Source organism: Schistocerca nitens, chromosome 9 (assembly GCF_023898315.1).
Source record: "Schistocerca nitens isolate TAMUIC-IGC-003100 chromosome 9, iqSchNite1.1, whole genome shotgun sequence".
Lineage (NCBI taxonomy): Eukaryota > Metazoa > Arthropoda > Insecta > Orthoptera > Acrididae > Schistocerca > Schistocerca nitens.
In genome coordinates this window covers 232,520,379-232,532,013 of record NC_064622.1, presented here as the reverse complement: position 1 = coordinate 232,532,013, position 11,635 = coordinate 232,520,379, and the positions used below count along the sequence as shown (strand labels likewise).

Here is an 11,635-nt window from a genome sequence, read left to right as displayed (position 1 = left end):
CGCGCGTTATAAGCGCACTGCTTGTACTGCTTCCTGAAACTCGAAGCAGGGAGGGCCGAGCAAAAGATCCAAGGACACAGTTTCTTCAGCCAGTTTCGTTCCGTTATGGAATGGGTGCTGGCATACGTTTCTTTCTGCTAGTTGATACGTTGATCTACGCATTTCTGTCATAGTCATACCAAAACATCTCTTTTCCAGATTCTTCATATATATGACATGTCATAACTCTTGTTCCTTATTGAAAACACAATGATATTTCCGTAGGTTTTGTCAGTTGTTGGAAGGCGATTGCCATTTCTCATCTTTACGTATAGTTTTAAAGCAAGCAAAGACACGACAAGTTGTTTCGATGTTTTTCGTGCCCCATCGCTTTATTAATTTTCGATTCGACGTCTCGTTCCATGCTTTTCATGAACCACTTTTGTCTCTCCGTTTTCCGTACATAATTACCTACAATCTGCAAGTGAGAAAAGCATACTATGCGTTAGAATTCGTCAAATTAAGAATAAAAGGCGACCGGGAAGGAACGGACCATTCCGCCCTAAACGCTTAACTGTTGATTCAAATGGCTCTGAGCACTATAGGACTTAACATCTGAGGTCATCAGTCCCCTAGAATTTAGAACTACTTCAACCTAACTAACCTAAGGACATCACACACACCCATGTCCGAGGCAGGATTCGAACCTGCGACCGTAGCGGTCGCGCTGTTCCAGACTGAAGCACCTAGAACCGCTCGGCCACACGGGCCGGCGCTTATCTGTTGAGAAAATATTCAGTGACCCCGTAAACAATTTTTTTCAACTGCGTTGTATAAAAAGATAGCTACTAAGTACATGGTAATGTAGGTGGACCAAACGTTGATCGTGAAGAAAAAAACTGACAGATTTACCTTAGTTGGAAATGGTCCGGAAAGTTATGAAAGAGACGACAATTCGCTCACTTTCATAGGTAGGACACGCAACTCGCGCGACCACAGCCGCAACCTTACTAAACCAGAACAGACATTGGCTTTTTAAACACTTGTCAGTCTGAAGACACCTTTCGCCTCTAGACGAAATTAGACTACCGACATCGTTCTGTCCCGGTAATCCATTCCGCCTCCGTCTCCCCTATAGGCATTGTTGATGAGCGACTGTCGACATACTGAGCATGTGTTACAAAGGTCATCGTCTTCGCTAAAAATCAATTCTTATGTTAATTATGAAGCGCTATCTGTTAGTCATTTGTGCACCTTTTCTTTGTTTCAGTTAACCCAATGTCATGTCAAAAATGTATTCAAATTTTTACCTCTCCACCTATTTTATTTCGTGAACTATTGAATTTTTCATTGTTTACTGCACTCTGTGTCACCCTGTACATACCGGCAGAGGAACGCAGAACTGTATGTTATATAGGAATGCTCAGAGCTGCCTTCACCTCAGGTGGCATGCAGCTGACGAGAGCCATGTTATCTGTTTCGTGTCGTTCCCTCGATAACACGCCCCCGACGAGGTAAATTCCTCGAACTCAATGTTGCACGCGCATAAACATCGCATGCATGCAAACGGATAGGCAGCAAACCACAATTATTTGTTCATAGTACGTCACTTATTGCCTTGGGAGAAAAACAATGAGCCTTTTGACCTTACGATAGTCCGTACAACTTGACAGCTAGCAAAATGTTAACACTACTTACGACCAAGTTACGTAACGTGGAATTTTCCAGTGCACTAAAGCCCCACGCAAGGTCTTTTTCTGACTATATAAGTTTTTGCTCGCAAAAGAACTGCTTGTTTGTACACCATGGAGTTGAAACTACTGACTGTGTTGGCACTCTTCGCCGTATGTGGTAAGTCTGCTCTCCAGAAAATGCTATGGAGAAGCCAAAAATGCATGTGTCCTACTTCACACTTTAGTTATTGTTATTAGTATTCAGTAGTTTCATTCGTTGATAATTATTTTGTTACATGTCGGAATGTTACTCACGTAACTTTCTCGGGTGACAAATGATATTATCGTATGCAAGCGTCGTAGTCAGTATGGTACTTTACACAGTAACCACATCTTGTGGATCACAAAATGGATGAAATCGGAAACGCGACTGAAAATGAGTTCTGATCGCGATAAACGCGTTGTTAACTTTACATGGCTGGGATGTCTTGCTCCGTCAACACGGTTATAAATTTTTGCGCGAGACATGCGGATATTTCTTTATGGTGCAGTTGCTCCCAGTGCTCAGTGAGACACCATATCCTGCGTATTCTGCAATCTACCAACTTACGTTACTGGAATATTGTTCATGAATCCAACTCATGACTCTCGTCCTCTGTATTAACATTGCTAAAAACCAGAAATTTTGAACTGTCACATAAAAGAACTGTGAGAAATGATGCGATATAATTTTTGTAGCACAAAATGTGTCAGATTTAGAAAAAGACTTTAAGAACATTGTTACTGCAGTTTGAAAATTTAGATCAGAGTGCTTTTCGACCATATATCACGCATTTTGGAAGAAAACGACATTTTGTCGATGGTGTGAGTGATTGATTATTTTGTAAAATAAAAAAATAAATGAACAAAAAAATTTTACAATATATTACGCATTACTCAGAATAAACGTTTTTCTGCTAAGTAGATTCCTTATCTGAAGCATGATTTGTCACAGAAAAGCGTGATACAAAGTGAACACAAATAAAGAAGATAGTCTGAGTTACTGATCTTTTATAGGGGAGAGTGTTGTATCGTGGGACGTGCCTCAGACTTTCGGTATTAACTAGCTTATTCCATGTTTAAATGATGAAATTAACCTTTTTTTTGCTGCAGTATTTTTCAGAAGTTACAAAAATTACTTCGGAAAATTAAGATTTTTGCAAATCTAAAATTATGTTCCAAGGTAAAAAATGGTCATGTACCTAGAAGCAAATATTCTGCTCACAAGTTAGAGGAGTCGGTGGAGCAGTTTATTACTCTGAGATTTATTTCATCTGACTACCATTATGACTAAACAGAATGCTGGAATGTGATATAACGTGAGTTGTATTAATGTATCGGTGCCAGTAGTTAGTCACTTGAGAGCCTTGGTGCCGCATAGATTGTATTAAATCGGGCGCACAGCGGCCCAACGTCCACCTAACGTTTGTTACGTGCCGTAAGCACCACAGACCACGGACTTTATATTTCACGAAAATGTTTGGCTCTCAGAGATAGTTCTGCACTCCTGCTCTCGATGCTACTCAATGTAAGCAATTTTGGGAAGCAACAAATCGACCAAGTATTATTGTAATGAAAAAGGGTGTTGCAACGAATAACAACACGGACCTGCCATGATAAACAGAATATAATTAAGATGAGCTCTGTCCTCCAATAAAGCACATGTTACAACTGCAAGAAAACCCGAAAAATACAGTTTTTGATTATCATAAACGAGCTCCGGATTCAGAGACGGCTATGTACAGCAAGTGGATTAAATGTGTGGGATATTTTTCTAACATCCAGATCCTGGAGATCCCTGAAAATATTCTTGATATCTTTAAACTTTTTCGAGATGCAGCAGTTCAAAGTAATTCAATTTGTACACGTAAATTATGCACGTAAAATCCAGTGCGAGACGAAATCTAAATAATAAATATCCGCAGAAAATTACTCAATTTTTAACGGTTCATTCTCTAAGTACTTGTCTATAACTACCATGTTTCCGTTTTCAGAAATCTTTATGTGTTTTCGAGAAACACCTCCAAAACATGGTTTTCGAGTACTGAAACCTAGCCATGGATTCCTAGAGGGCTATAAACTGAAAATGGCTCTAATTTTTACGGTATATTCCTAAGATCCCTCTCTCAAAAGAACTTGAAAATAACTTTGGTATCTTTACCCGTTTCCGAAATATAGAGATTCAAAATTTCCCTACCGGTACACATAAAATCCAGCGGCTGTAAAATGCCTCCATTATCATCAGAAGCATTCTGGGAACACATGTTTTTTTCGTGCAAATAAAATCCGGTGTGATGTGTAAAATTACGTAACTGTGCACTATTGCTATTTCACGTAAGTAAATTTTTCTGAGTCATAAATTTCTTTTCAGATGAGTGGCATGCCCTGCCGTAGCAGGAGAAATAGGGGAACCAACGAAAAATACTCATATCGGAGCACAAAAATGAGAATATGCTCCTCTTTATTAAAAGACTAGGACTGAAAAGTGGGGTACTTGCTACCTCATTCCACCTTCCTCAGTGCCTTTACAAAGTTTTCCTACAATTTTGACATGCGAACATATTCATGCTTTTTTTGCTAAGAGACGAGGAAGCAGTGGCAGTGCCAAAGAGAAGAAGAGTAATAAATACTGGAAAATAGTAGTGGTTGTGAAAAGAGAAAGCGAAGGAGACAGGGGAAGTGTCATAGAAGGAGACGGACATAGTCGCAAAGCAACATAATTGGCAGTGACAGAAGATTGCTAGGAAAGGAATGAAGGAGGCAGTACTATTGGGAGAGGAATAAAGAGAAGGACAAAGTGGAAGCAAGTGAGAGTCAGTGATAATGAGAGCCCGAGTCTATGACAACCACAACGAAGAAGAGAGAGAGAGAGAGCTACAGTGAGAAGAGAAGCGTAAGTGGGAAGGAATTAATGAGCTAGCAGCAGTAAGAGGGAGCAAGAGGGAGACAGTTAACAGCGAGAGGAGACAGTAGCAGCATTAGGATAGAACGAAGGGGACTGTGGCTGTGAGGCAGGATACAATGGCAGTTAGAGAGACACAAAGAGATAATGATAATGAATTGGGCTGAATGAGTAAATGAGAATGAGCAAGTACGAGTGAAAGGGTATGAGCGACTTACAGCACTAGACTAGTGGCTGTGAGCCGGATAAAGTTATGGGAGCTTGTGTGGGTGTCAGTTGCATGATAAGAAGACGCAAAATGTGTTGGCATGCCCAAGAGTTTTGGGAAAATCTTAAAGGTGTTGACAAGGGTATAATGAGGCAGCTGGTACCCCTTTCCCTGTCAGTCTTATATTAAACCGGAGCATATTCGCCTTGTTCGTGTTCTTATTGGAGAATTTTTCCGCTGGTTAACAATATGTTCCTAATACCTGCAATATATTATACTGCACTTCAATATGTAGAACTCGAAATAAATTAAAATGTTGCATAAAACAGAATCTCATGTCTAACAACAACAAAAAAACTGTAGAAAATGGTGGAAACTTTCTGCGACGGTCTCCAGTGGGCATTCCTACATGTAATTCTGAAATCAGTCGCTAGAGTGAAGTATCGACCAAAAAACTTCGTGTATGCCCTCCATGTACAACCCTCTTCCCTAGAGAGAAATTGGTTTGCAACGAAACGAATTTCAGAATCAGTTCCAAGAATAGTTGTGTGTCTCTGGATTCACGATTTTTTCGCTTGGTTTTCTACTTCATCTTTTTTGTTGCTTCGTTGTATGTCTCGGAATTTATGGTCCCTGTTTGTGGAAATCGGTGCTATGATCATTTCTTATCAATTTCATCGGCATTTGTTCTGTTTAGCCCTAGTTCACTATACAGTGTGAGATAAGTACGCAAAGTAACCGATTACAATAAACACACGAATAGAGAAAAAGTTTTCCTGAACAGGGGCATAGCTATTTAGAAGTCTTTAAAGTTACCCAGAACATGAACAGAGCGATTTAGAAGACATCTAATAATTTGGAGTCTAAGATGCCTGAATTAATTTCTGATATTTATTTTATCGACGAATGTAACCTACATCGTTCTCCCTGCTTCGCACATAGTTAAGTGCTCAAACTGACCGGTTGTCATAGGTTCAGCATTCTTTACTATAATGGCAAACTTATTGTAGTTTTTATCGTGCCTTGTGTCCAATGTAGCTATCGTGATAATTTTAACCGTACTTCAGATTTCTTAGTTATGTTAACAAACTGAGGGACCACACTGGAAAACCTGAGAGAAGTAGTCAAAACTGAAAGCAGATGTGTACCTATTATTATATTTTCTTCAACGTGGAAAACAGACTGCTGAATCTCTTGACTGCGCTACGCAGCGAACGGAAAAATGAACGACATTTACGCAGTGTTAAATGTGTCAGATACAGGTTGGGTATGGAATTACCTCTTCATTACAATTAAGTTTCTACTTTGGAAATACTAACTGATATATTTCGTAACACATAAGAACACACTAGGAAGTAATGTTTCAAATATGTGAATGGATTAGAAAGGTTGTTTACATTTTAGAAGTTAGTAAAATTTTACAGCATCATCATTATCTTCTCCAGTGTGCTGCCTTAGGGCAGGAATTCACATGTGGCTCTACATGCAAGCTCGTCATTTTTTACCTGCTTAGTTTTCTCGTATTTGTTTTCTATCCTTACACTATCAACTGGTATTTTCTGCGTCCCCTTCTTCTTCCATCCACACCATCCATCGATAAACTACCTTTTTTCATGCAGTGTCCAAGAAAATCGTATTTTCTTTTACTGGTAACCATTAAAACTTCTCTCCCTTCGCCCACTCTTCTCAGCAACTCCTCATTTTTCACTTTGTCTAACCATTTTATCACTTCAGTCCTCCTCCAAATCCACATCTCAACTGCTCCTGTTCTTGCACCTTCCTCTTTCATCAGTGTACATCTCAGCTCTGTAAAATGCCACCCCCCATACAAAGCTCTTTGCCAGTTTCTTCCTCTGTCCATGCACTCACATCAAAGCCTCGTCTTGTTATTAAATGCCTCCTTGGCAATTGCTACACCCGTTTTTACCTCCTTATTGCATGTCATGTCTTCTGTAATTATGTTCCCCAGATATATGGAAGTACTAACCTTTTTTACAGTTATTTTCAATGGCGTTAAAAGTTATTATTGTTGTTAAATGTTAAGTCCTTTCTGTGACCACCGTAAAGTATTAATATGTTAGTAACCAACATGGGTTTCCTTGTTTCAGGTATCGTACAGGCCAGGCAGGTCGCTCCGGTAAGTTATCCGGTTTTAGCTTTGACAAGTTTCCTAATTTTGAACCTCGAACGCACCTATATCATGTTCCATTTTAGAGACTTTCGCTTAATAACTGTATAGTTAATGGGCTTTCCTAATCCCACCTGTGTTTCCTAGAAATTATATAAACTGCTAAATATCAGTTTCCCTTACAAATGAATGCCTTCTTTGCAAATAGATACCAAGATGAGATCCGTTGACAATAGGTAAATACATGAAGCTGCTATCTGTACAGATATCATTGATGATCTTGCAGCTCTCTAACAATGAAGTTATATAAAATCTAGACCTTTCGCTGCTTATAGGCATTGATAAATATCAAAGGGGACAGTTGAAAAATGTGTGCCTCAACTGGGACTCGAACCTGGGACCTCTTGCTTGCGCGGCAGACGCTCTATCCGACTTTTTTTTAATAAACATTTATTAAAAAAACAATGTTACACTCCAAATACATACTAAGTTATGCATACATGAAGTTATTTAAACATTTCAGTTACGCTGACGTTAAGGAAAGACAACAGAGGATTGTGTTACTGACTAATTACCAGAAAGAATTAATTTAAACATCAAGAACAAAATTTTTAAAGACATTCAAACTTCAACCTGAAGAAGTAAAATCTGCACTTTGAATTACATGAGGTGCAATCTTTACAGAAGCATAATTTCTTTATGATGGATATCAGCAAGTTGATGGGATAATTTTAATTAAAACAATTTAATAATCATATTAGACAATTTCTGAAATACTTGAGATAGGCGGAAAGGAGATATATAATAAATTTGACTAGCCTTCCAACTACATTTTCTGGACATTAATTGAATCTGAAGTGATCAGATCTATATAATCAGTCTTTCACTGGATCAGATCTATAATCATTCACTGAGAAACTGACTTACACATCACAGTGCAAAAATGAACAGGGCAATGTGCCAGCCATTGAATATTACATTTAACAGATAGAATCTTATGGTTTTAAACAATCGATAAGGACATTTCTATAAAAACTGTCTATTTCCAAATTTCTAGTATAAGCCAATAATGCATCTTTAATGTTTTGTGTTTTGACACTATTTCGACACACAATCTCAATGTCACATAAGTTCTGTACATTAGCTTATACGTTGCAAAAACTACTCTCTGAAGTAGAAAAAGTAAACATCATTAATATATTGTAAAATCTTAAATAGTATCCTTAAGGTAACTACAATACATCACTGTCAACACAGTCTTCTTTTTTATCTTAACCAATGCCTATTCTTTCAAATAAAATTTTTAACATATTACCGAACTTTTTCTTGTGATTCGAATAGCTGCTAATTTTGTGAAACTCACACAGCATGTGTACCTTGAACTCTATGATGCTATTGGATCCTAATTTGTTAAGGACGTAGTTAACAAAATTTCCCAGCAACCAGTGCACAGCGTTATTTTTTGCTTCTGGGTAATAGCGTGCGTCAGGCCTGTGCATCAATGACAGCGATATATACTCAGGGGATGTTCTTGTAATCAGAGATATTTGCTCTCGGACCCACTTCCAACTATTCATGTGACCACTGCAAGTATATCTGTGAATTACTGTGTCAACTAGATGGCATTGTTGACATAAATTTGTTTCACAGAGTCCGATTGCGTGCAGTCTTTCATTGGTGCTAACTATGTTGTTAACTGTCTTGTACCATGCCGTTTTTATGTTAGACGTGATCACATTAGAACTAATGTTTTTCCAAATCTCAGTCCACTCAATGTTTGGTAACTGTCGTTCTATTTTGTTTCTTCCTTCGCTTTTCTTTCGTTCCCGCATTATGGCTCTCGATGTTAAGTGTCGTGACTGCCTGAGTTCGACACTGACATAACTAAACTCAACATAGAAAATCCTCACGTGCTGTAAGCGACTGTTGATATTCTGCACGTCAATTGGGGGAAGCAGGCTTGGAGGTTTAATGATCTCGAAAAGTTGGCTGGTTATGCTTTCTCGCGAGTCTCTTATTAAATTAACTTGCCTTTTGATAAAAAGAGCAGAGGCTTTATCCGTTATATCAGTTAATCCTAGTCCACCATTTTTAGGATCTAAAGTGGCTACTTTAGCAGGTACTCTGAACACTTCACCTCTCCACAAAAAGTTGGTGATTTTGGACATTATTCTCCTCGCTATCATTCTCGGTATTGGAAACAGCTGGGCAGTATAATAAGCCTTAGCAAGGATGCATGAGTTGATATACTGTGTTCTTTGAACTTGGTTCATATATCGAGTTAAATTCTCTACAATGGCTCCTTGCACTTTATCTGCTGCAACTTTCCAATTTAAAGCCGTCATTTTCATAGGGCATGCTGTCAGGGTGGTCCCAAGTGTTTTATGTTGTCGGACTATTTTTGCCCACTCGACGTTGATATTATCAAAACCTCTGATATTTAACATCTTACTTTTTTTTTCGTTTGCATTGGCTCCAGATGCTCTACAGTACGAATCAATCACCGTTGCTAGCGTGGTTACCTCGTCATTATTCCTTATAATGACCCCTATATCGTCAGCATAGGCTCTTATAACTGTTTTATTTCCTGATAATGTTAAGCCTTTTAATGTAGCATGGACATGTCGGAGGAAAGGTTCCAGCGAAATGGCGAAGAGCGACATGGACAGACGACTTCCTTGAGGAACACCTCGTTGTATTTGCATCGGCCTGGATTGTTGACAATTCACCGCTATTTTAGCATTTATTCCAGTTGCTATGTTCTTAATCAACTGCATGACCCTATCGTTGAAACCTATTTTCTTCAATGTCTGTAGAAGATATTCATGATTTACTACATCGAACGCTTTATAAAAGTCTAAAAACAATAAAGCACACTTTATGTTTGTTACAGAAGTTATTGCAATGATATCCCTGAATTCCGCTAGATTTTGAAAAATGGTTCTGCCTTGTGCACAGTTCTGATGCTGACTAATAATTTTATCTGTAAGGCATGAAATTCTCTTGTTTATTATTCTAGCTATTAATTTATAATCAGAATTCAGCAGTGAAATTGGACGAAAATTATTTAAATCTTTGTTTCCATTATTTTTTGGCACCAAAACAATTTTACTCTCCTTAAACTCAGCCGGAATCATTTTCCCCTGAATAACCTCATTTACAATTTCCGTGATTTTTGCACCTACTATTGGCCAGCAACGGATGTAAAACTCTGCTGGCAGACCATCCGGTCCTGGGGATTTTTTTGGTGGTAAGGCGCACAAAGTCTTCTTCAGTGACAACCTCGAGAAAATTTTCGTTGTCATCATCTGTCAGCTGTGGGGCTAGGATGTCAAGGAATTCTTCCAAGGAAGCATCTCTACTTTGATGTACAGAATATAGCTCGCAATAATAGCGATAAATCTCGTCCATGATATCCTGCTGGGTTCTGAGAATCGTACCGTGTTTTGTTCGAATTTCATCAATAAAAGTCCTTCTCCCGTTTTTCGTATGCTTCACTAAATGATATAGGGAAGTAGTTTCATCTTCTGACACCGAATTTGCCTTCGATTTTATTTTCAACCCTTCCATTTGACTTCTCTTGATATTAAGTAACTTGGCTTTGACTTTTTTGATGTCTGCTATCCGAAGTGAGGAACCTGCTGAGACTTGATCATATAGATTTCTCAAAACGGAATAGTAATACTCTATAGTGCATTTCATTTCCCTTGCGCTCTGGGCACTGTATTGAATAAGAACTTTCCTCAACTTTGGCTTTGCCATTTTAACCCACCAGTCAATAGCAGTGGCATATCTACTACGGGCTCGCAGGCATATTGCCCATGTTTCTTTAATCAGATCTTCTACATCATGATTTACTAACAAGGAAGTGTTCAAATTCCACTGATTCTTGAATCGGCGAACCGGCTGTCTTGTTAGATTTATGCAAGCTAAGACACTTGAATGGTCTGAAAAGTACGTAGGAATGGTTTCTACTTTTGTCACGGAAGTTTCAAGATTTTTAGAAATATATAGTCTATCAATCCTGCTGCGTGATATTGCCGTGACATAAGTGAACTCAACACTGGAGGGGTATTTGATTTCCCATACATCCTTTAATTCTAAACCAGTAACTAGTTGTTTTAGTTCACTTGAGAAATTAAAATTAGGTAACTGATCGTTTCGATTTAAAACACAATTAAAATCACCTCCAAGTAATAACTGTCTTGGCGATTTCCTTAACAAGTATATCAGGTCATCTTTGAAGAAACGTGCCCTGTCAGCTCGATGAGAACTTCCTGAAGGGGCATACAAGTTGACGATAGTCACATCATAGATATTTAGTCCTATTCCTCTTCCGGATTCCAGTCGTTCCACCTCGCTTACTGCAATCCCTTCCCTCACCAAAATAGCTGTTCCAACACTTGTTTCGGTAGACACATTTATGTAACTGACAAAACCGGGAATTACCAAATCCGAAATTAGAACTTCTTGTAACAGGGCAATATCAGTCGCGGATTCGTGCAAAAATTCCTTAAGGGCCAATAATTTCAAACCGGTCGTGATTTTATTTATGTTTATAGTGGTGACAGAATAAGATTGCGTCATTGTGCTGTCACTATGTAGTTGTTTTGATGAACTGATATAGTTTCATGTGGTTCAGGGTTCAGTTAAGCTGTAACAGCTTTCTCGGAAGGCTGAACATGGAATAACACTTCAGTCAGTTT

General features: G+C 38.5%; 1 protein-coding gene across 1 annotated transcript in view; it reads left to right on the top strand.

Moving 5' to 3' along the window:
- The first annotated feature begins 1,760 nt into the window (after positions 1–1,760).
- The window catches only part of LOC126204150 (uncharacterized), a 71,144-nt gene continuing 61,269 nt past the window's right edge, over positions 1,761–11,635 (top strand). The window contains exons 1-2 of the mRNA XM_049938559.1: positions 1,761–1,830; positions 6,910–6,938. Of these exons, the coding sequence (XP_049794516.1) occupies positions 1,785–1,830; positions 6,910–6,938 (75 nt within the window). The 5' untranslated portion in view covers positions 1,761–1,784. The remainder of the gene's footprint in view (positions 1,831–6,909; positions 6,939–11,635) is intronic.